The 25,465-nt window shown below is 46.9% G+C and overlaps 1 protein-coding gene across 5 annotated transcripts in view; it reads left to right on the top strand.

Annotated features, from left to right (window-relative positions):
• The window catches only part of casp3b (caspase 3, apoptosis-related cysteine peptidase b), a 74,405-nt gene that overhangs the window by 1,711 nt on the left and 47,229 nt on the right, over positions 1-25,465 (top strand). For 3 of the 5 annotated variants that reach the window (XM_085981100.1, XM_085980996.1, XM_085981131.1), the window contains exon 2: positions 2,951-3,023. In XM_085981100.1, coding sequence (XP_085837226.1) covers positions 2,956-3,023 — 68 coding nt within the window. In that variant the 5' untranslated portion in view covers positions 2,951-2,955. Of the gene's footprint in view, positions 1-1,715; positions 1,736-2,950; positions 3,024-25,465 lie in introns of those variants that run through there. The other 2 variants (XM_085981066.1, XM_085981032.1) reach the window with 2 other exon arrangements.

Genomic DNA, 25,465 nt, shown 5'->3' with positions numbered 1-25,465 from the left:
AGTGCAATTCTGTCAAATTGATTCATATGCATTCATTAACATGAATACTGATGAAGTAATTCCCCATGTGGCCCTGAGAGAGTGCGGTTACCTCATCCTTAGTGATGAATGAGGTAAAGCCGAACTGGATGACTAAACGCTCCCTAGTCTCTAGATTTGATACATTATTTTATTGTTGCAGTTAATAAATTTAATATTTATTCTGGCTAATGAGTTCAGTTTATTTTATTTAAAGGAATTGTTAAAATTATTTTATTGTAACAGAATTTAGGTGCAGTGAATTACTGTTTCAGTTCAAATTAGTGTGTGTTAAGGAGGGTCTTAAAGGAGGACAGGGAGGTGGAAGGGTTTCTGGAGGGAATTTCAGAGCATAGGGCCTATGTGATTGAAGGCGTGAGTAACAGTCATAATGGCACAGAAGGAGGCCATTCGGCCCATCGAGTCCGTGCCGGCTCTCTGTAGAGCAATCCAGTCAGTCCCATTCCCCTGCTCTAGCCCTGCAAGTTTATTTCCCTCAAGTGCCTATCCAGTCCCCCCTTGAAAACATTGAGTGTCTCCGCTTCCACCACTTCTGTCAGCAGCGAGTTCCAGGTCCTCACCACTCGCTGTGTAAAAGGGTCCCCCCCCCCCCGTATCTCTTGCCCAAAACCTTAAATCTGTGTCCCCTAGTCCTTGTTCCATCAACTAGTGGGAACAGCCTTTCCCCGTCTAGCCTATCCAAACCCGTCATACTCTTGTACACCTCTGTCAAATCACCCCTCAACCTCCTTTGCTCTAATAAAAACAAATCCAGCTTCTCCAACCTGTCCTTGTAACTAAAATCCCCCATCCCCGGAACCATTCTGGTAAATCTCCTCTGCACCCGCTCAAGAGCCTTCACATCCTTCCTAAAGTGTGGTGACCAGAACCATGACTTCTAATGCTGGGACAAAAGGAGGGGGTGGGGGAGGGATTGCACAAGAGGCCAGAATCGGAGGAACAGAGAGTTTAGCGAGGGTTTTAATGCTGGAGAAGGTTAGAGAAAGGGTGGGGAGAGGCCATGGTGGGATTAATATGCAAGTGTGAGAATTTTAAATTTGAGGCCTTGAAGGGTCAGCGAAGACGAGATTGATGGGTGAGCGGGACTTGGTATAGGATAGATACGAGCAACAGAGTTTTGGATGTGTTGAAGTTGACTGAGCATGGGAGATGTCAGAGGCCAGCAAGAAGAGCATTGGAATAGCCCAAGTCTGGAGACAACGACATGGATGAGGGTTTCAGCAGCAGATGGGTGGAGGCAGGTGATATTGTGGAGGTGGAGTAGGTGGATTTTGTGGTGGAGAGGGTATGGGGTAGGATAGGGTGCCATGGTTGCCAGCAGTCTGGTTCAGCTTGAGACAATAGCTGGAAAAGGGAAGTGGAGTTGGTGGCAGGTGTACAAAGTTTGTGGCTGAGGTGAAGACAATGGCTTCGACCTCCCTAGTGTTTAGCTGAAGGAAATTGTGGCTCATCTAAGACTGGTGTTGGACAAGTAGTCTGACAGCACAGAGGTAGTCGAAGAGTCGATGGAGGTGGGGAAGAAGTAGATCTGGGTGAAATCAGTGTACATGTAGAATCTGACTCCATGTTTATGGATGATAAGATGCATGTAGAAGAGGAAGGGGCCAAGGATGGATCCATGGCAGACTCCTGAGGTGACGGTGTGGCGATGGGAAGAAAATCCACTGGTGGAGTTGCTCTGACTATGATTGGAAAGGTAAGAGTGGAATCAAGTGAGAGCAATCCCATTGAGCTGGACAACTGAGGAGAAGCATTGGAGGAGAATTGTGTGCTTGATTCAGTCAAAGGCTGCAATGAGGATGGCAAAGGTTTCAAACTTAAATGAGTCCTGTACCAATGAATCTGCAAGCAGATATAGTCAGTGAAGTATGTGAAGAGCAAGCATTCCCATGTTTTTGAGTCCTTTTTTTTTGTATGTTACCTCAACTAAGTTCCCTACCACAGGGCACATAGTCTCCAACTTCAGGGCATAGACTGGATAATTCTGTTATCTGTGGCTGAGAAAACGGCTAATGCTTCCACCTTCCCATTTGTGCCACTAGGGAGCATGTGTGTGTTGCAACGGCATTGATTGAGAAATCTGCAGTTCAAAAAAAATTACAAATTCTGGAAATCAAAGTACTGTACTATGATTCATTAATTCATTCAGATTTCACAAAGATATTTCGAGTCATTAAGTAAAAATTGCTTTTAATTTTAAGATGTGACTTGGGTTCCACTTTTGATTTCCAAATTATTTCTATTATTATCTTGAGTAAATGAGCTGGGATTTCCATTTTTTTTCTGTTAGACTTGGTTCAAAAGACAGAATTGCATTGATCACATAATCGAATCCCAGTCGGCCAAAAGTGCACCGTACTGTTTCTTTGAAAATGCAGCAATGAAAATCATTTCCACCTGCTATATTGATCAGTTGGTGCAAAGTAAGCTGTCATTTACCATCTAATCCATTACAGTGCCACCTAACTTATTTTTTGTTCATTTGTGGCCACTTTTACTGATAGCAGCTTTATTTATTTTTTATTTCCAGATTTCTTTTTAAACTGAACTAATTCTCAAACTGCCACGGTGAGATTGTTAGTCCAATAACATAACCACACTACCGTACCCTTCTGCAACTTCCTTCAGCCTTGTGCATCAGGCTGCACCCTCTGCTCTTCCCATTCTGGCATACTAATCAAGTGTGTCAATGTCTATATGTCCCGATAGCACCAATCTTTTCAAAGCCTTCAAGCTGTTTTTGATCATGCCTTTAGTCACCTCCCCAAACTTCTCCCTAATGCTGTTCCTTGTTACTTTTTTCAAGCTGTATGATATTTTCTATATACAAGTACATGTTGAGGAATTCTCTTTGTGGGCAGATTACCAATTTATGAATATGCAATAACAGCGTATTTTTATTTGCTTGCAGTAGCAATGGCTGATAAGGGAGCAATGTCTGGAGGTGATGCTGTTGATGCAAAGTCCAGCACAATCTATGAAGGGTGAGATGGATTTATTGTCTCTTTTTTAAACATATGCCATACTATTGTAGATGCTTAAGAGTTCTTATGCAATTTGTAGTTTTCACACTATCAAGACTATTTTATCGTAGATTTATTTAAAAATATTTAGCATAGAACTGACAATAGATTATATAGTAGTCTGCTTTCATTTTAACTCCGTCTAACTAATTTATAGATTTGCATTCAATATCCATAATGCTTATTACAACTTTCATTCGTAATATGAATGTGCTTTTGTTAACACATAATGTATTTGAATCATTTTCACATCAAGGTAGGGATTAAGATCTTGATAAAGGCTGAATGTGTTCATACTTAATTTACATTGAGCCCCGATTTGAACCTTGGTCTTTGAATAGTAGTCAGCAGACACATGCAAACTTTTTTCCCTTCATGGCAATTCACTTACTTACCTTGGATTCCTGCCAACTATATGTAAGCAAATGCAATGCAAAACACTGAATTTACGAAATGCATTATTGAAGACAATGCTTTAGGCACTCATTTAAATTAACTAAAAGAATCTGTTTTTTGGGGATTCCTTAATCAACGGAATAGATGAATACTTTTCCAGCTGCAGCAAAGGAGTCCCAAAAGGTGTTGTGACTCTCCGTGCCAGGATAAGGCATGTAATGGCGTCAGTATTCCCTGTAATTTTTTGTTTTGGGCTGCGCGGCCCATTCAAAATTCTGTGCACACGCGTTTTTTTTTTAACCTAAAAGCCGTCTCACCGGCTGCGCGGGACCCCTGGAGTGCCACGCAGCTGAAAAGGGAACATTGAATGTCGTAGGTAGAAAAGATTTTGGAGAAAGAAGGGGATCGGTCAGAAGTCGCAGTTCATGTTGGAATCAATGACGTTGGAAGGATTAGAATTGAGCTTCAAAAGGAGATGCAAGGAAGGAGGCAGCGCTGGATCTAGTTTTAGGAAATGAAGTGGGGCAAGTTGGTAATGTAAGGGAACATCTAGATGATAATGACTATAATATAAAATAAAAACAAAATGCTGGAAATACTCAGCAGGTCAGGCAGCATCTGTGGAGAAGGAAAAACCAGAGTTAACGTTTCAGGTTGATGACCTTTCGTCAGAATTTTGAATGGGCCGCGCAGCCCCCCCCAAAAAAATTCTAGGGAACATTGATGCTATTATATGCCTTACCCTGGCACTGAGAGTCAAAACACCATTTGGGACTCCTCTGCTGCAGTTCTGACAATGTCAGGGCACATAAGAAAAGGATTTTGTAAACTTAATATTTTTTTTAAGTGAAAAGTTTAGGGCCAATTGAAGATGAAAAGGGAAATCTCATGGAAGATGAAGGAATGTTGGAGAACCAAATGAGTACTTTTTTATTCATTTATGGGATGTGGACATCGCTGGCAAGGCCAGCATTTCTTGCCCATCCCTAATTGCCCTTGAGAAGGTGGTGGTGAGCCGCCGCCTTGAACAGCTGCAGTCCGTGTGGTGAAGGTACTCTCACAGTGCTGTTAGGTAGGGAGTTCCAGGATTTTGACCCAGCGGCGATGAATGATCGGCAATATACTTCTAAGTCAGGATGGTGTGTGACTTGGAGGTGGTGGTGTTCCCATGCACCTGCTGCCCTTGTCCTTCTAGGTGGTAGAGGTCGCGGGTTTGAGAGGTGCTGCCGAAGAAGCCTTGGCAAGTTGCTGTAGTGCATCTTGTAGATGGTACACACTGCAGCCACGGTACACCGGTGGTGGAGGGAGTGAATGTTTAAGGTGGTGGATGGGGTGCCAATCACGCGGGCTGCTTTGTCCTGGATGGTGTTAAGGTTCTTGATTGTTGGAGCTGCACTCATCCAGGCAAGTGGAGAGTATTCCATCACGCTCCTTAGTTGTGCCTCGTTGATGGTGGAATGGCTTTGGGGAGTCTGGAAGTGAAACACTATCCAACATCTGGGGTATTCCCTTGGTTTTCTCAATTGAATGAAAGGTTATAAGATTAGACGTGGGACAATTAGATAGGATGACTATAGATAACAAAGTAGCACTGAAATATGTAATAGAACTCAAAGTGGAAAAGACATCAGGCATGTAGCCTAGAATGCTAAGGAAGTTAGGAAATGGCAGAGGCTTTGAACACAATCTTTCAAACCTCCTTGGATATGAACGTTGTGCCAGAGGAGAAAGGGATGAATTGGGTTAATATAGGCCAGTCATCTTAACATCAGTATTCAGGAAGCTTCTAGAGTTTATAACCTAAAATAAAGTTAACACTCACTTAAAAAGCTATGGGCCAATTAAAAATAAAGGCCTAGAAATTCGGTTGGTTGCGCCAGCGATTAGCGCCTAAAGAGCCCGAGATTTGGGGCGTTACCCAATTTTCGGACGTGCGCAGTGATCCTAGCGCATCCTGCCATATTGAGTAGCCTGTTAGCGCCGGTGCTAAGTCTTTGCGCCCGCTCGCGGGCGCAGCCAGATAATGACGACATTTCATTGTGCAATGCCTTTTTGGCGCCCCGTACCGGAAATTCAGTGGCGCCCCCCTCCGTTCCGCCTGGCGCTATTAGTGACAGTTGGATGGAACGTTACCAGGTCCTTCTCGAACTCGGGGAGCGCTCGTTAAAGGGGACAACACTAGTATAAAACCGGCAGCCATTTGGCCTGGCCATACTGCTCGCTGCTGGAGGGAGTTGCAGACCTTCAGTTACACAGACTTGTTCTTATTGAGCCAGAGGAGCCTTGGGACCTTCAGCCCTGTCCAGAACAGTTGGATCCAGAATGCTGACTGCGTCTTGCTCGTCGGCCAGAATAATGGGAGCTGCTTTGGAGGGGAACGTCATCCTGGCTGAACAACTGGCAAGGGCACAGAGACGGAGGGAGAGAGGGCTGGGATTGGCCAGAAGGAGGAGGGCCAATGGACGTCGCCAAATCCGACCATATGCTGCCAGGGTTTTCAGGCAGCAGGTCTCCTACCTTACCATGTCGGAGGAGCAGTGTCTGCGAAGGCTCAGATTTGGTAAGGATGTTGTCACTGAGCTGTGCCACCTGCTTGCTGGGGATCTGCAGCCGCGGATACGGTGCAGGACCTCTCTGTCGGTGGCCGTGAAAGTCACTGTTGCGCTCAAATTTTACGCCAGCAGATCGTTTCAGGCAACAGCTGGGGACCTATCAAATATCTCTCAATTTGCGGTGCACTGCTGCATCTGGCAAGTGACAGCTGCCCTCTACAAAAGGAGGCGCGAATTAATCACCTTCCCTGTGACCCTGGAGAAGCAGGGGGAGCGTGCACAGGGCTTCACGGCTATTGCGGACTTCCCCATGGTGCAGGGGGCCATTGATTGCACACACGTGGCTTTGCAGGCGCCATTACAGAATCCGGAGGAGTTCTGTAACCGAAAGGGGTTCCACTCCCTTAATGTGAAGCTGGTCTGTGATCACCGGCAGATGATCATGGCGGTGAACGCACAATTCCCTGGCAGCAGCCATGACGCCTTCATCCTGCGGCAGACCTCAGTGGTTGACCTTTTTTGAGGCCCCGGCTCACCCACGAGGCTGGCTTTTGGGCGACCAGGGCTATCCTCTCTGCCCATGGCTCATGACCCCGCTCCGTTTGCCCAGCACCCCGGCAGAAGAGCATTACAACAACAGCCATCAGGCCACCAGGAACATTGTGGAGCACACAATTGGTGTGCTGAAGCAGCGTTTCTGCTGTCTAGACCATTCGGGGGGCGCCCTACAGTACTCGCCGGAGCATGTGGCGCGCATCATTGTTGTCTGCTGCATGCTCCACAACCTGTCCATTCGACGCACCCAGCCAATGCCAGCCGACACTCAAGGTCCAGCAGAGCAGGAGGACGAGGAGGAGGAGCATGCAGACGAGGAGGAGGAGGAGGAGCAGGAAGATGGGAGGGCTCCAGAAACTGGAAGGGCGGTTCGTCAGAGGCTCATAAGGACTCGGTTCTAGGCCCCTCGGACGGAATGGTGGCTGTGAATCGAACAGCGCCCTCCAGTTCGCTGTAAGCCTATGAAGGCCTCGATGATTGTAAGTAGTGTACAGCTCGATTGTAAATAAAAAGTTTTCTTTATTTTCAAACACTTGCTTCCTTCCAGCATGACAACGTAATGGTAACAGAAATCATAACTAACAGATAACTGTCTGGCAACCCGGCAAAACTAACCAAACCATAACAAACAAACACAGCAGGTGTGGACGGCCTTAAATCCGGAAAAAGAGACGTCTTAGCACCTCCCTCTACTGGTGACCCCTTGATGGAGACCGACTCCTCTTACGAGGTCGGCCCCTTCCCTCCCTGCAGCTCCTCCATAATTGGACCCCAGTGGCTGCGTCAAGGCTGGGGGCGCCTGCTGAGTGTCTGGAAGCGCTGAAGCCCCTGAGGGACGGCCTGGACGTCCTTTGGGCTTGGAGGTCCCGCAAGCAGGCTGCTCCAACTGGGCATGTCTGCTAGCAGTCTGCCGCGCAGGTGGTGGCAGCTGCTCTGCTGACGGGCCAGCGGTGGCATCAGGACTGCTCGCATGCAGAGAGGACAGCTGCACCGTGGTCGGCCGAAACACTAGCACTCTGACGGGGCCGCACAAGATCATACGCCACAATCGACTGCTGCACAGATTCATGGCCTGCTGTGGTGCTGCAGTGGCCTGGGGTGATCCTGCCTGATGCAGCTAGGGTGGCAGCAGAGAGTGTTCGCGTGGCCTCAATTTGCGTGTGGATGAGGCCAGCAAGTGACTGCGTGGCAGCAGTGAGGACCTGCGTGGCAGGTGCCAGTGCTTGGGAAAAGCCATGGACAGTCCTTTCCACTGCTTCGGACAAGGCCGGAACAGTCCTTTCCACTGCCTCGGACAAGGCCTGGACAGACCTTTCCACTGCCTCGGACAAGCCCTGGACAGACCTTTCCATTGCCTCGGACAAGCCCTGGACAGACCTTTCCATTGCTGGGCCGAAGCCCTGGACAGTCCTTTCCATTGCTGCCCCAAAGTCCAGCACACACTTTGCCAGTGTGTCGATTGACTCAGGCATCCTCCCCACTGCAGCCATCAGCTCCGTGTGCCTGAGCCGGGCCTGGGCGCTCATCTCGGCAAGGCTACGCACCTCCTCTGCACTCTGTGCAGCAGTCATGGTGGCCTGCCTCGCCCTCTGGGGAGACGGCCCCCGAGCGTCCCTACCCCCCGCGCGTTGCTGCAGGCCGCTGGTTCCTGCAACTGGCTCCTCATCAGAGCGCCCCCTCCCCTCAAGGGAACTACTATCCCCAGTCTCCAGATGCAGTGGCTACCCTGAGGCTGGCACGGATGGTCCGGCTTCCTCCTGGTCGTCTCCTCCGGAGGCACTGGCAGCTTGAGGGGCCGGCTCCCAAGCTGGTGATGCAGCATCTGAAAGCAGGGAGGTTGAAGAGTGGCTTTCACAAAAGGACAGTTTGGCAGCAAAGGATGCAAGAGTGCAGCAAGGCTATGACATGGGTCCACAGTGAGAAAGCATGCTGGCGGGGGAAACAACTGGAAGGTTACAGCTGTAATAGTAGAGAACCTTACCATCGCTGTGGACAATGGGGTCGGCAGCTGCAGTGGTGACAGGACCACTCAGGCGTCCTCCCACAATCTGGTGGACTCTCCTCGAGATCCGTCAGAGGCTCCAGTTGAGGACGGCCTCCTCCGGTGCAAAGCTGCTCCTTGCGGTTTCTCGCCAGCTTGGCCTGCAGGGCAAAGGATGGGAAGTGATATTACATGATGCCCTGAATTATGATCTCATGCCCCCCATGGTGGAACAGCCCTTACATGATGCCCTGGGTTATCATCTCATGCCCCCCATGGTGGACCAGCCCTTACATGATGCCCTGAGTCAAATATGCATGTGTGTGACCAGAAAGGGCCGTGGGTGCTTGCTGACAGATGGCCAGTGGGGCATAGCGCACCCTGTAGCCATAAAGTCAGGTGCTAATGGAGGGATGCATAAGTTTACATTAACTTCACTCACCCTCACGACCCGAGTGAGGTCGTTGAATTTCTTCCTGCACTGCACAGGGCTCCTGGTCGCCATGCTGCTGGAGTTGACCCGCTGCGAAACATCCCTCCAAGCTCGTCGGTAGTCCTTATGATTAGACCTCCTGCCATTGTCGGGGTAGAGGACGTCTCGCCGGCGCTCCACTGCGGCCACCAATTCCTCCAGAGACTCATTGGTGAAGCGCTCTGCTCTCTGCCTCACCCTCTCCATATGCTCCAAGTTTTTTGCGCCAGAGAAGGGCCTGCGCCGATTTGCTGGCCTACAAGGCGCAGACTGTGGATGCTGGAGCTGCCTGACCCACCCCTTTAAGAGCTGGCCGGCGCCTGGAAGTCTCGTGGTCATGGGTAATTGAGAGCACCTGCGCTGCGGCTGTACGCCCCGATATTGGGTTGCGCCGGCATGTTAGCGCCTTAGGTGCCCCGTGTAACGCCTGAACTCGCACCTCAATCACCTTTGGGGCGCCGCAACCCAATATCGCATGAGGTGTCGATAAGTTGCGTCTGGCTATAAAATTTGTGCTCTGCCAATTCTAACGCCCCAAGCGGGGCTATACCCAATTTCTAGGCCAAAGACTTGTATTTATATAGCGCCTTTCACGACCACCGGATGTCTCAAAGCGCTTTACAGCCAATGAAGTTCTTTTTGAAGTGTAGTCACTTTTGTAATGTGGGAAATGCAGCAGCCAATTTGCGCACAGCAAGCTCCCACAAACAGCAATGTGATGACCAGATAATCTGGTTTTTGTTACGTTGATTGAGGGATAAATACTGGCCAGAACAGCAAGGATAACTCCCCTGCTCCTCTTCGAAATAATAGTGCCATGGGATCTTTTATGTCCACCTGAGAGAGCAGACGGGGCCTCGGTTTAATGTCTCATCTGAAACATAGAAACATAGAAGATAGGAGCAGGAGTAGGCCATTCGGCCCTTCGAGCCTGCTCCACCATTCAATGAGGTCATGGCTGATCATCCAAATTCAGTACCCTGTCCCTGCCTTCTCCCCATATCCCTTGATCCCTTTAGCCTTAAGAAATATATCCAACTCCTTTTTGAATATATTTAATGAACTGGCCTCCACTGCCCTCTGTGGCAGAGAATTCCACAGGTTCACCACTCTCTGGGTGAAGAAATTCCTCCTCATTTCAGTCCTAAATGGCTTACCCCTTATCCTTAGACTATGACCCCTGGTTCTGGACTCCCCCGCCATCAGAAACATCCTTCCTGCATCTAGTCTGTCCAGGCCTGACAGAATTTTATAGGTTTCGATGAGATCCCCTCTCAATCTTCTAAACTCCAGTGAGTATAAGCCCAATCGAGACAATCTCTCCTCATACGTCATTCCTGCCATCCCAGGTATCAGCCTGGTGAATCTTCGCTGCACTCCTTCCATGGCAAGAACGTCCTTCCTCAGGTAAGGCGACCAAAACTGCGCACAATACTCAAGGTGTGGTCTCACCAAGGCCCTGTACAACTGCAGCAAGACATCCTTGTTCCTGTACTCGAACCCTCTCGCTACGAAGGCCAACATACCATTTGCCTTCTTAACCGCCTGCTGCACCTGCATGCTTACCTTCAGCGACTGGTGCACAAGAACACCCAGGTCTCTTTGCACTTCCCCTTCTCCCAATCTATTGCCATTGAAATCAGACGGCACCTCCAACAGTGCAGCACTCCCTCAGTACTGCACTGGAGTGTCAGGCTAGTTTTATGTGCTCAAGTCCCTGGATTGGGACTTGAGCCCATAACCTTCTGACTCCGAGGCGAGTGTGCTACCCATTGAGCCACAGCTGATAATGCCAGCACATTTTGTAAAAGGAAAGTTTGTGGGATTCTCTGTAGGGACTCCCATGCTATTTTGGGAAACTGCTGCCGCCGTCCACACCAACCCAAATCGGGTGTAGGCCATTCAAACCCTCGAGCCTGTTTCACCATTCTGTTAGATCATGGCTTATCTATACCTCGACTCCATTTACCTACCTTTGATCTGTAACCTTTGATCTCTTTACCTAACAAAATCTATCGATCTCGGTCTTGAAAATTTCAAATGATCCAGCAGCCACACTCTAAGTGTAAAAGTGCTTCTTGATTTCACTCTCAAATCGCTTAGCTCGTAAACTTGCAGGGCTACGGGGATAGAGCGGGGGAATGGGACTGACTGGATTGCTCTGCAGAGAGCCGGCATGGACTCGATGGACCGAATGGCCTCCTTCTGTGCCGTTATAACTCTGACTCTAATTTTACAATCACCAGAGGAAATATTTTCTTCTTGCAATTTAATATACTGTATTCGCTGCTCACGATGCGGTCTCCTGTACATTGGGGAGACCAAACGCAGATTGGGCGACCGCTTTGCGGAACACCTCCGTTCAGTCCGTACGGGTGACCCTGAGCTTCCGGTCGCCTGTCACTTTAATTCACCGCTTCACTCCCACTCTGATCTCTCTGTCCTCGGGCTATTGCATTGTTCCGAAGAAGCTCAACGTAAGCTCGAGAAACAGCACCTCATCTTTCGATTGGGCACTTTGTAGCCTGCCGGACTCAACATTTGAGTTCAACAATTTCAGATAATTATCCCTGCCCCCATTTTTCATGCAGTATGATTTTTGCCATTCCCATTTGCAACATTTTATCTTTCCTGCTCTTACGAAAGTACAGGATGTTCTTTCTATTTCTTCCTCCCCTCCTAACCCCCCACCCCCCCCCCCCCCCCCCGGTCTCTGCACCTGCTTAATATCTGTTACATTTCCAGCTTTTTCCAGTTCTGACGAAGGGTCCCAGACCGGAAACGTTAACTCTGTTTCTCTCTCCACGGATGCTGCCTGGCCTGCTGAGTATTTCCAGCATTTTCTGTTGTTATTTCAGATTTCCAGCATCCGCAGTATTTTGCTATTAAAATATTTTCTCTGTATCTACCCTTTGAATCATGGGCCTCCACCAACCACTGCAACCCCCTTTCTGCTATCCAGAATTTTAACTGCCACTCCCATCAGCTGCTGTACCTCATACTACCTGGCGTCTTGTATTCTTGGACTCTGGTCCAAGATCCCCACACACGTTGGCTTGTAGTATTCAAATCTTATGAGCAGGACAGCATTAAGTTACTTAAGCACGCCAAATGATTGTCAGCTATTAACATTTTCAAAGTGTGATGCTGTCCTATAGTAGAAATTTCAAGGCAGAATTCTCCAAGTTTGCCCAGAATCTGGAAATCTTCTGAGCTGCAGAGATATGGGGGATCAAATGAAATGTGACAGTCTGTGGAAGCTTTGGTTCTATTTTTTTTTACAGTAGTTTTTGCTCCTGATTCTCTCTGCCTGTTTGAAACATTAAAATAAGACTACACTTTATATAGAAAGAAACAACGTAAGTTAAACTAATCCTCTACGCAAGTTTTCTTCTCTTCTCCCTCACATCCCCATCTTTCAAACCTGGATATAATCGTGGTGCCTGGTGTATTCTATCTCCCATGGGCTACAAATTCAAAGCATGACCAAATATGGCCATGCTATTTCACAAACCGTGACTGATGTGAATGGATTGGTCTGTGTAAACTGTAAACTTACTTCCAAGTTCTCTCTCGCCCCCAGCATTTACTAATATACCACTTCTCCCCAGCTGCCGCAGCATTCCTCTTAACTGATTGGTAATAGACTAGGCACGCAGGTTACTGCATTTTACCATATTACCTCGCTGTCTTATGGGGAGAACTGGCCAGCTAGAGACACTGCAAAAAAAAATTGGTGAGGAAATCCTTGGAAACACTTATGATGGAAAATCTGCACCCTTTTAGATGCTCTCCTCTTTCAATTGCAATTGTTCACAGAATCACAGAATCACAGAAACCCCACAGTGCAGATAGAGGCCATTTCGGCCCATCGAGCCTGCACCGACACATATCCCACCCGATCCCCGTAACCCCACGTATTTAATCCCCCTAACACTAAGGGTCAATTTATCATAGCCAATCAACCTAACCCGCACATCTTTGGACTGTGGGAGGAAACCGGAGCACCCGGAGGAAACCCACGCAAACACGGGGAGAATGTGCAAACTCCACACAGACAGTCGCCCGAGGCCGGATTCGAACCCGGGTCCCTGGTGCTGTGAGGCAACAGTGCTAACCACTATGCCACCGTGTTGCATCAGTTTAAAATGTTATGTAGATTCTACTATCTCATAAAACCTGAGATACCTTAAATATTGATCCAAGCTTTCAATTTTTGTTAAAAAAAAAGTCTTCTAAATTTATATAGCGCTTTTCATGACCTCAGGACGTCCGCAAGCGCTTTACAGCCAGTGAAGTACTTTTGAAGTGTAGTCACTGTTGTAATGTGAGAAATGCAGCAGCTAATTTGCACACTGCAAGCTCCCACATACAGCAATGTGATAATGACCAGATAATCTGTTTTAATGATGTTGATTGAGAGAGAAATATTGGCCAGGGCACCGGGGATATCTTCCCCTGCTCCTCTTCGAAATAGTGTCATGGGGATTTTTTGCGTCCATCTGAGAGAGCGGACATGGCCTCGGTTTAACGTTTCATCCGAAAGAGAGCTCCTCCAACGATGCAGTACGGAGGGCGTTCAGCCTAGATTTTTGTGCTCCAGTCTCTGGAGTGGGACTTGAACCAACAACCTTTGAGTCAGTGGTGGGGGGAGAGGGGTAAGGGTGCCCCAAGGCTCGGTATTAGAACCACTACTGTTTCTCATCTTAATAAATGACCTGGATTCAGAAACTGGTAAATTTGCATATTATACCAAACTAGGTGGGACAGAGGATTCAGAGGCAGTTCATGAGATGGATGGAATGTCTAAGTGGATCAAAAATGGCAGATGAAATGCAAACAAACGTGAAGTTTGACTTATGGGAAGAAATAATAAGCAACATGATAGGTGTTGAAGTTGGGAGCAGGCGTAGGCCACTCGGCCCTTCGAGCATGCTCCGCCATTCAATAAGATCATGGCTGATCCGATTACTCCACATTCCCGCCTACTCCCGATAACTTTTCACCCCCTTGCTTACCAAGAATCTATCTATCTCTGCCTTAAAAATATTCAAAGAGTCTGCTTCCACCGCCCTCCTGAGGAAGAGAGTTCCAAAGACTCACGACCCTCTGAGAAAAAATTTCTCCTCATCTCTGTCTTAAATGGGCGACCCCTTATTTTTAAACAGTGACCCCCCTAGTTCTAGATTCTCCCACAAGAGGAAACATCATCTCTACATCCTCCCTGTCCAGACCCCTCAGGATCTTATATGTTTCAATCAGGTCACCTCTTACTCTTCTAAACTCCAGCAGATACAAGCCTAGCCTGTCCAACCTTTCCTCATAAGATAACCTGCCCATTCCAGGTATTAGTCTAATAAACCTTCTCTGAACTGCTTCCAACGCATTTACATCCATCCTTAAATAAGGAGACCAATACTGTACATAGTACTCCAGATGTGGTCTCACCAATGCCCTGTATAACTGAAGCATAACCTCCCTACTTTTGTATTCAATTCCCCTCGCAATAAACGATAACATTCTATTAGCTTTCCTAATTACTTGCTGTACCTGCATAGTAACCTTTTGTGATTCATGCACTAGGACACCCAGATCCCTCTGCAATCTCTCACCATTTAGATAATATGCTTTTTTATTCTTCCTGCCAAAATGGACAACTTCACATTTTCCCACATTATACTCCATTTGCCAGTTCTTTGCCCACTCACTTAACCTATCTATATCCCTTTGTAGCCTCCTTATGTCCTCGTCACAATTTACTTTCCTACCTATCTTTGTGTCATCAGCAAATTTAGCAACCATATCTTTGGTCCCTTCATCCAAGTCATTTATATAAATTGTAAAAAGTTGAAGCCCCAGCACTGATCCCTGTAGCACACCACTCGATACATCTTGCCAATCAGAAAATGACCCATTTATGCCTACTCTCTGTTTCCTATTAGCTAGCCAATCTTCTATCCATGCCAATATGTTACCCTCTACACCATGAGCTTTTATGTTCTGCAATAACCTTTGATGTGGCACCTTATCAAATGTCTTCTGGAAACCTAAGTACAGTACATCCACCGGTTCCCCTTTATCCACAGCGCATGTTACTTCCTCAAAGAACTCCAATAAATTAGTTAAACATGATTTTCCTTGCACAAAACCATGTTGACTCTGCCTGATTACTTTGAACTTTTCTAAGTGCCCTGCTATAATGTCTTTAATAATAGCTTCTAACATCTTCCCTATGACAGATGTTAAGCTAACTGGCCTGTAGTTTCCTGCTTTCTGTCTCCCTCCCTTTTTGCATAAAGGCGTTACATTCGCTAGTTTCCAATCTAATGGAACCTTTCCCCGAATCTAGGGAATTTTGGAAAATTAAAACCAACGCATCAACTATCTCACTAGCCACTTCTTATAAGACCCTAGGATGAAGTCCATCAGGACCTGGGGACTTGTCAGCCCGCAGCTCCAACAATTTCCTCAGCCCCACTTCCCTGGTGATTGTAATTTTCTTCAGTTGCTCCCTCCCAGAAATAGCTGTAAATCAGGAAATGGAAGGGATGTTACTTATATCCTCTATAGTGAAGACCGATGCAAAATACCTGTTCAATTCAACTGCCATCTCTTTATTTTCCATTATTAATTCCCCAGACTCACTTTTTATAGGACCAAAGCTCACTTTGTTTACTTTTTAAAATATCTATAGAAACTCTTACTATCTGTTTTTATGTTTCTAGCTAGCTTTCTCTTGTACTCTAATTTTTCTCTTATTAATCTTTTAATCATTCTTTGCTGTTTTTTATATTCTGTCCAATCTTCTGACCTGCCGCCCATCTTTGTGCAATTATATGCTTTTTCTTTAAGTTTAATACTGTACTATCTTTAACTTTTTTAGTTAACCACGGATGGTGGGTCCTCCCCTTGGAATTTTTCTTTCTTGTTGGAATGTATATATTCTGTGTATTTTGAAATATCCCCTTAAATGTCTGCCACTGCAACTCTATTGACCTATCCCTTAAGCTAATTTGCCAGTTCACTTTAGCTAGCTCTGCTTTCATGCCCTCCATAATTGCCCTTATTTAAGCTTAAAATACTAGTCTTAGACCCACTCTTCTCTTCTCTCAAACTGAATGTAAAATTCAATCATATTATGATCGCTGCTACCTAGAGGCGCCTTCACTATGAGGTCATTCATTAATCCTATCTCGTTGCACAATACCAGGTCTAGTATAGCCTGCTCTCTGGTTGGCTCCAGAATGTGCTGTTGTAAGAAACTATCCTGAAAACATTCTATGAACTCCTCATCTATGCTACCTTTGCCCATCTGATTTTTCCAGTCTATATGCAGATTAAAATCCCCCATGATTATTGCCGTACCCTTCTGACATGCTCCCATTATCTTGCCTTTATTATTTCTCATCTCTACCCAAACCGCTTCTACATCCTGGTTTCCTGAACTTAAGTCATCCCTCTCTATTGTGCTAATACCATCATTAATTAACAGAGCCACCCCTCCACCTTTTCCCACCTTCCTGAATGTCATGTACCCTTCAATATTCAGGTCCCAATCTATGTCGTCCTGCAGCTATGTTTCTGTAATGGCTATCCGATTATATTTATTTATTTCTATTTGCACTATCAGTTCATCTGCTACGTGCATTCAGATGCAGAGCCTTTAATAATAATAATAATTCAACTTTATTGTCATTGTACAACGAAATGTGATCTTGCAAGCTCCCATGAGTCCAGTACAAATAACATTAACATTAAACGTAAATAGCACCGTCCTGGGAGAAGCAAAGCCGCTGCGTCTGTGCGTGCCGCCATTCCATTTCCACCATTCCTCCTGTCCGACAATCTTCAGCCCAACGCCGGGCCTGCTCACCAGCCGCCCCTCCTGGGGCTCCTTCCGTGACCTTCTCACCAACCGCCCCTCCTCGGGGCTCCTTCCGTCACCTTCTGCACCTGGTCTTCCCTGATGGTCACCCCTCCAGGTACTAACCAGGCCTGGCTCTGCTTAGCTTCCAAGCCTTGCCAGTGACCCTGTCCCTAGTCCCAGGAACAGGGCCTTTTATTATTTTTGTAACCTCTAGCCTTATCTGTTGATTTACTCTTAGATTTGTACTCTCTATCCCTTCCTGTCACTGTCTGTTTATCATTTCCCATATTAATACCTTTCTCTATTGCCTTGTCTCTAATATTTGAATTACCACATCTTCCCAAATTTGATCCCATGCCCCCAATATTTAGTTTGAGTCCAATTAGACTTGATCTGCAACACTAATATATATATTAATTAATGACCTGGACTAGGGTATAAAGGGCATAATTTCAAAGTTTGCAGATGACACAAAACTCGGAAATGTAGTAAACAGTGAGGAGGATAGTAGCAGAGTTCAGGAGGACATAGACAGACTGGTGAAATGGGCAGACACATGGAAGATGAAATTTGCATTTTGGAAGGAAAAATGAAGATGGGCAATATAAACTAAGTGGTACAATTTTAATGGGAGTGTAGGATCAGCGAGATCTGAGGGTTCACGTATAAAAATCTTTGAAGATGGCAGGAAAAGTTGATACGGCTGTTAAAAAAACATGGGATCCTGCTTTTATAAATCGAGGCACAGGGTACAAAAGGAAGGAAGTTATGCTACACCTTTTATAAATCACTGGTTAGACCTCAGCTGGAGTATTGTGTCCAATTCTGGGCACCACACTTTAGGAAGGATGTCAAGGCCTTTGAGAGGATGCAGAGGAGATTTACTGGCATGGTACCAGGGATGAGGGACGTCAGTTATGTGGAGAGACTAGAAAAGCTGGAACTCCTTTTAAAGCAGAGAAGGTTAAGGGGGGATTTAATGGAGGTGTTCAAAATTCTGAGGGGTTTTGATAGAGTAAATAGGGAGAAACTGTTTCCACTGGTAGGAGGGTCAGTAACCAGAGAACACAGATTTAAGGGGAGATGAGGAGAATTATTTTTAACGCAGCGAGTTATGATCTGGAATGCACTGCCTGAAAGGGTGGGGAAGCAGATTCAGTAGTATCTTCAAAAGGGAATTGGATAAATATTTAAAGGAAACATTTACAGGGCTATGGGGAAAGAGCAGGGGCATGGGACTAATTGGATAACTCTTTCAAAGAGCTGGCACATGCACGATGGTCCGAAATGCCTCCTGTGCTGTATGATTCAACCGAGTGCAGGAAAAATATATTCCACTAAAAGGGAAGAACAAACTAAACACCAATGGGACTCCATGGCTGAATAAAAACATAAGGGAACAATTGAGGGTAAGGAAAGAGGCATACATTACGTACATAGACAGCAGAGGCGTGCATGATGAGAGAGAATACGATGGGATTGGGAGAGAAGGCAAAAAAACAATTGGGAAGGCAAAGAGGAACTATGAAATTAAATTATCAAGGAACATAAAACAAAATAGTAAAGTATTTTACAGGCATGTCGATAAAAAAAAAGGAAGGTTGGGATGGGAATAGGGCCAGTAAGGGATAGACAGGACAATACCATAGGTAACGATAGGGAGATGGCAGAAATATTAAATCATTATTTTACTTCGGTATTTACCAGGGAAATAGAACAGGTGGACATGACATTGGAAGATATGAGTAATGAGATAAGTGCATTAAAAATAAAAAAGGGAATATATTAAATAAATTAATCAAACTCAGAGGATAAAACCCCTGGTCCGGATGGATTGCATCTATGCATTTTAGAAGAATCTAGAGAAGAGATAGCAGAGGCATTGCTACACACATTTAATAATTCATTAGAAAAAGGTGTAGTGCCAGAGGACTGGTGGATAGCTAATGTAATACCGATATTTAAGAATGGGGATAGAACATGTCCAGGGAATGACCAGTCAGCTCGACATCGGTGGTAGGAACAATAATGGAATCCCTACTAAAGGAGAGAATAGAAGAACATCTGGAAACAAAAAGTATAATAATCAGCATGGATTTCAAAAGGGAAAATCTTGCTTGACCAACCTTATTGAATTTTTTGAAGAGGTAACAGAGAGTAGACAATGGTAATGCAATAGATGTAATTTATCTAGATTTTCAAAAGGCCTTCGATAAGGTACCCCATAATAGACTAATGAATAAGATCAGAGACTGCGGAGTCGGGGGACAAGTAGCAGAATGGATTGCTAGCTGGCTTCAAGACAGAAAGCAGAGAGTTGGGAGTAAAGTATAGCTATTCACAGTGGCAAAAGGTGGGTAGTGGTGTTCACAATTTACATTAATAACTTAGACTTTGGTATCAAAAACACAATTTCTAAATTTGCGGATGATACAAAATTGGGGGGGTGGGAGGTAGTCAATACCGAGGAGGACTGCAACAAATTACAGGAGGACATTAATAAACTTGCAGAATGGGCAAATAATTGGCAAATGAAGTTCAAAAGAGATAAACGTGAGGTATTACATTTTGGTTGGAAGAATAGGGAGGTCAATTATCACTTGGAGGGTGCGAGTCTAGGTGGGGTAGAGGAACAAAGGAATCTCTTGAGTAGAAATACACAAATCACTACAAGTTGCGCCACAGGTTAGCAAGGCCATAAAAAAAGCAAACCAAGCACTAGGGGTTTATTCCTAGAGAGATAGGTTTAGCATAACTTCCCTACTTTTCAATTCTATTTCGAACCTTGGTTAGACCACACTTGGAGTACTACGTGCAGTTCTGGTCGCCATATTATAAAAAGGATATAGATACACTGGAGAGGAGGCAGAGAAGATTTACAAGGATGATACCAGAAATGCGAAGGTATACATAGCAGGAAAGGATGAACAGGCTGGGTCTCTTTTCAGTTGAAAAAAGGCCGAGAGGTGACCTAATGGAGATGGAAAGGGTGGCCAGCTTTAAGTTCCTCGGAGTCCACATCACGGAAGACCTCTCCTGGCCCCTCAACACCTCCTCTCTGGTGAAGAAGGCCCAGCAGCGCCTATATTTCTTGAGGCTGAAGGGATGTAATCTGTCACCCCCGATCCTCTCTAACTTCTACCGCTGCACTATAGAGAGCATCCTGACAAACTGTATCACGGTATGGTACGGCAGCTGTAGCTCCCATGACCGGAAAGCCCTGCAGCGGGTAGTCAAAACTGCCCAACGCATTACCGGCACCCGGCTACCGACCATAGAACATATATATCAGAAACGCTGCCTACGGAGGGCACGGTCCATCATCAAAGACCCTACCCACCCCAGCCACAGTCTGTTCGCCCTCCTACCATCTGGAAGACGCTACAGATGCATTCGCACCCGTACGACCAGATTTAGGAACAGCTTTCCCAGGGCTGTCATCCTACTGAACTCCACAAATAAACACTAAAGCCTGCACATCTGCCGATGCACTTTATTATGGTCATATTTATGCTAATATATATGTATAAATGTATGTTGAATGTTTAAGTGTCCTAATCCAAATTGTACACTCTCGGGAGCCGCAAGCCTACATTTCGTTGTACTGCACTTGTGCACTAACAATGACAATAAAAGTTGATTTGATTTGATTTGATCTTTAAAATTATGAAAAATTTTGATAGAGTGGATAGAGAGAGAATGTTTCCACTTGTGGGGAAGAGCATAACTAGAGGCCATCAATATAAGATAGTCACCAAGAAATCCAATAGGGAATTCAGAAGAAACTTCTGAGAATGCGGAACTCGCTAGCACAGGGAGTGGTTGAAGCGAATAGTATAGATGCGCTCCCGAGTCCCAACGGGCGACAAGCTGATCCTCCTTGGCGACTTCAACGCCAGAGTTGGAAAGGACACAGACCTCTGGAGAGGTGTGATCGGGAGAGAGGGGTGTAGGGAAAGCCAACTCCAACGGTACTCTCTTCCTGTCGAAATGCTTAGAACATGGCCTCGTCATAACCAACACCTTGTTCCGTCAGAGAGACAAATACAAGACTTCATGGCAGCACCCTCGTTCCAAGCACTGGCATCTGCTGGACTACGTCATCGTCCGAGCGAGGGACCGCAAGGACGTTCGCACCACCCGCGCCATGACAGGAGCTGATGACTGCTGGACAGACCACCGCCTAATCCGCTGTGTCATCTCCATCAATGTAGCCCCAAAACAGCGGCGGCAACAGAAACAATGCCGCAGGAAAATTAACGCTGGAGTACTCAAAGACCCCGCTAAGAAAGCCCTATTCAGCCTGCGCCTCACAAACAACCTGACGACTCCCAGTGATGCAGAGACAGAATGCCCACAGCGTCTGGTCTGCACTCAAGGCCTCCATAATCAGCACCTGTGAAGAGACGCTCGGTCACTCAACCAGGAAACACCAAGACTGGCTCGACGAGAATGACCAGGAGATGCAGGAGCTAATAAGCCGCAAGCGCAAGGCATTTCTGATCTGGAAACAGCAACAGAACTCGAGAGCAAGAAAGCAGCTCTACAGAAGCCTGAAGGCCGAGGTCCAACAAAAAACTCGTGACCTGAAGAACAGATGGTGGGTGGAGAAAGCGCAGGAGATCCAGCAGCTAGCCGACAACCACGACGTGTGTGGATTCTTTAGCGCAGTCAAGACCATCTACGGCCCAAGCACCCACGGCCCAAGCACCCAAGGCCCTTCCCCACTGCGGGCCAAGAACGGAGAGGTACTCATCAAGGACAGGGAAGCAGTCAGTGCCCGCTGGAAGGAACACTTTGAAGATCTCCTTAACCACGACTCTGCCTTCGACACGAGTGTCCTCAACTCCATCCCACAGCATGCTACCCGCCACCATCTCCGCACAACCCCAGCCCAGCATGAGGTTGAAAAGGCCATCCGACAACTGAAGAATAACAAGGCCTCGGGAGCAGTACAGGATACAGCAAAAGAGGACAAAGGGATTAATCAGGAAGGGGAAAATAGAATACGAAAGTAAACTTGCAGCAAACATAAAGACAGACTGCAAAAGCTTTTATCGGTATATCAGGAGGAAAAGACTGGTAAAATCCCAAGTCGGTCCCTTGCAGTCCGATTCGGGAGAATATATAATGGAGAATAAGGAAATGGCAGACCAATTAAACTCATACTTTGGTTCTGTATTCACAAAGGAGGACACAAATAACCTCCCAGGAATATCGGCAAACATAGGGACTAATGAGAGGGAGGAGCTGACAGAAATTAGTATCTCTAGGGATATGGTGTTGGGTAAGTTGAGGGGACTGAAGGCCGACAAATCCCCGGGGCCTGATAAACTACATCCTAGGGTACTTAAGGAGGTGGCCCTGGAGATAGCAGATGCTCTAAGGATCATCTTCCGGAACTCCATTGACTCGGGAACAGTACCCGTGGATTGGAGGGTAGCTAATGTTACCCCAATATTTAAAAAGGGGGGTAGAGAGAAAGCAGGGAATTATAGACCAGTAAGCCTTACATCGGTTGTGGGCAAAATGCTAGAGTCCATTATTAAGGATAAAATAGCGGAGCACTTGACAAATGGGGAAAGGATCGGACAGAGTCAACATGGATTTACAAAGGGTAAATCGTGTTTGACTAATCTGCTGGAATTTTTTGAGGAAGTAACTGGTAAAATAGATGGGGGAGAGCCAGTGGATGTGGTGTACCTTGACTTCCAGAAAGCCTTCGATAAGGTTCCACACAAAAGATTATCATGCAAAATTAAGGCTCATGGGATTGGGGGCAAAGTATTAACGTGGATAGAGAACTGGCTGGCGGATAGAAAACAGAGAGTTGGAATAAACGGCTCGTTTTCGGAGTGGCAGGCAGTGACCAGCGGGGTGCCGCAAGGATCTGTCCTGGGACCCCAGCTGTTCACAATATATATAAATGATCTGGATCAGGGAATTGGATGCAATATTTCCAAATTCGCTGACGACACTAAACTAGGAGGAGGGGTGGGCTCTGATGAGGATGTCAGGAGGCTACAGTGCGATTTGGACAGGTTGGGGGAATGGGCGGATACGTGGCAGATGCACTATAATGTGGATAAATGCGAGGTTATCCACTTTGGGGGTAAAAACAGGAGGGTAGATTATTATCTAAATGGCAATAGATTGGGAGATGGGGAAGTGCAGAGGGACCTGGGTGTTCTTGTGCACCAGTCACTGAAGGAGAGCATGCAGGTGCAACAGGCGATTAAGAAGGCAAATGGTATGTTGGCCTTCATATCAAGGGGGTTCGAGTATAGGAATAGGGATACCTTACTACAGCTGTACAAGGTGCTGGTGAGACCGCATCTGGAGTATTGTGTACAGTTTTGGTCGCCCCATCTGCGGAAGGATGTTCTTGCCATGGAAAGAGTGCAGCGGCGATTCACCAGGCTGATACCTGGAATGGCAGGAATGACCTACGAGGAGAGATTGAATAGTTTGGGCTTGTACTCACTGGAGTTTAGAAGATTGAGAGGGGATCTCATCGAAACATATAAAATTATGGCAGGCCTGGACAGGCTGAATTCAGAGAGAATGTTTCCAATGGCAGGGGAGCACAGAACCAGGGGCCACAGTCTAAAAATAGCGGGCAAATCATTTAAAACAGAGATGAGGAAGAATTTCTTCACTCAAAGAGTGGTGAGCCTGTGGAATTCCCTGCCACAGAGGGCTGTGAAGGCTAATTCAATAAATATTTTCAAGAGAGAATTGGATATATTTCTGAAGGCTAAGGGGATTAAGGGTTACGGAGAAAAGGCGGGGACGGGGTACTGAACTGGTAAGATCAGCTAAGATCTCAGACGAAGATCAGCCATGATCTCATTGAATGGTGGAGCAGGCTCGAAGGGCCGAATGGCCTACTCCTGTTCCTATCTCTATGTTTCTATGAATCCCCGCTGAGGCACTAAAGCATGGCAGAGAAGCAGAGAAGCAGTACTGGTGCGAATTCATGAACTCATTTCTCTTATCTGGAAGGAGGAGAGCATGCCAGGGGATCTCAGACACCGTAATTGTGACCATCTTCAAGAAAGGTGACAAGTCCGATTGCGGTAATTAGAGGAGTTTCCCTGCTATCTGCCACAGGGAAAGTCATCGCAAGAATCCTCCTCAATTGCCTTCTCCCAGTGGCCGAAGAGCTCCTCCCAGAGTCGCAATGCAGATTCCGCCCACTAAGGGGCACAATGGACATGATCTTCACCGCACGTCAATTACAAGAGAAATGCAGGGAACAGCACCAACCACTGTACATGGCCTTCTTTGATCTCACAAAGGCCTTCGACACTGTCAACCGTGAGGGATTATGCAGTGTCCTCCTCAAATTCGGCTGCCCTCAAAAGTTTGTCACTATCCTCCGCCTGCTTCACGACGACATGCAAGCCGTGATCCTGACCAACGGTTCCACCACAGACCCAATTCACGTACGAACCGGGGTCAAGCAAGGCTGTGTCATCGCACCAACGCTCTTCTCAATATTCCTTGCTGCAATGCTCCATCTCGCCCTCAGTAAGCTCCCCATTGGAGTGGAGCTAATTTACAGAACAAACGGGAAACTGTTCAACCTCCGTCGCCTCCAGTCCCGATCCAAGGTCGTCCCATCCTCTGTCGTCGAATTACAGTATGCAGACAATGCTTGCGTCTGCGCTCACTCGGAGGTTGAACTCCAAACCATCGTAAACACCTTCACCGAAGCATACGAGAGCATGGGCCTTACACTAAACATCCGTAAGACAAAGGTCCTCTACCAACCTGCCCCCGCCACACAGTGCTGCCCCCCCCCCCCCCCCCCGATTATCAAAATCCACGACAAGGCCTTGGACAACGTGGGCCACTTTCCATACCTCGGGAGCCTACTGTCAACAAGGGCAGACGTCGACGACGAAGTCCAATACCGCTTTCAGTGTGCCAGTGCAGCCTTCGGTCGCCTGAGGAAGAGTATTTTTGAAGACCAGGACCTCAAACCCAGCACTAAGCTCATGGTCTACAGGGCAGCAGTGATACCTGCCCTGCTGTATGCCTCGGAGACATGGACCATGTACAGCAGGCACCTCAAAGCACTGGAGAGGTACCACCAACGCTGCCTCCTCAAGATCCTGCAAATCCATTGGCAGGATAGACGCACCAACGTCAGTGTTCTTGCTCAGGCCAACATCCCCAGCATCGAAGCTCTGACCACGCTCAATCAGCTCCGATGGACGAGTCACATTGTCCGCGTGCCCGATACGAGACTCCCAAAACAAGCGCTCTACTCGGAGCTCCGGCACGGCAAGAGATCCCCAGGTGGGCAGAGGAAACGCTTCAAGGACACCCTCAAAGCCTCCTTGGAAAAAGTGCAACATCCCCACCGACACCTGGGAATCCCTGGCCCAAGACCGCACAAAGTGGAGGAGAAGCATCCGGGAAGGCGCCGAACACCTCGAGTCTCTTCGCCGGGAGCAAGTGGAAGCCAAGCGCAAGGAGCGCACGTCAACCCAAGCACCCCACCCACCCGCCGTCTGCCCCACCTGTGACAGAGACTGTAGGTCCCGCATTGGACTCATCAGTCACCTGAGA

The sequence above is a fragment of the Somniosus microcephalus genome, chromosome 1 (genome assembly GCF_052327205.1).
Source record: "Somniosus microcephalus isolate GS21.2 chromosome 1, FLI_Smic_1.0, whole genome shotgun sequence".
NCBI lineage: Eukaryota > Metazoa > Chordata > Chondrichthyes > Squaliformes > Somniosidae > Somniosus > Somniosus microcephalus.
The sequence above is the reverse complement of the archived record's forward strand: the minus strand, read 5'-3'. Positions and strand labels throughout refer to the sequence as shown.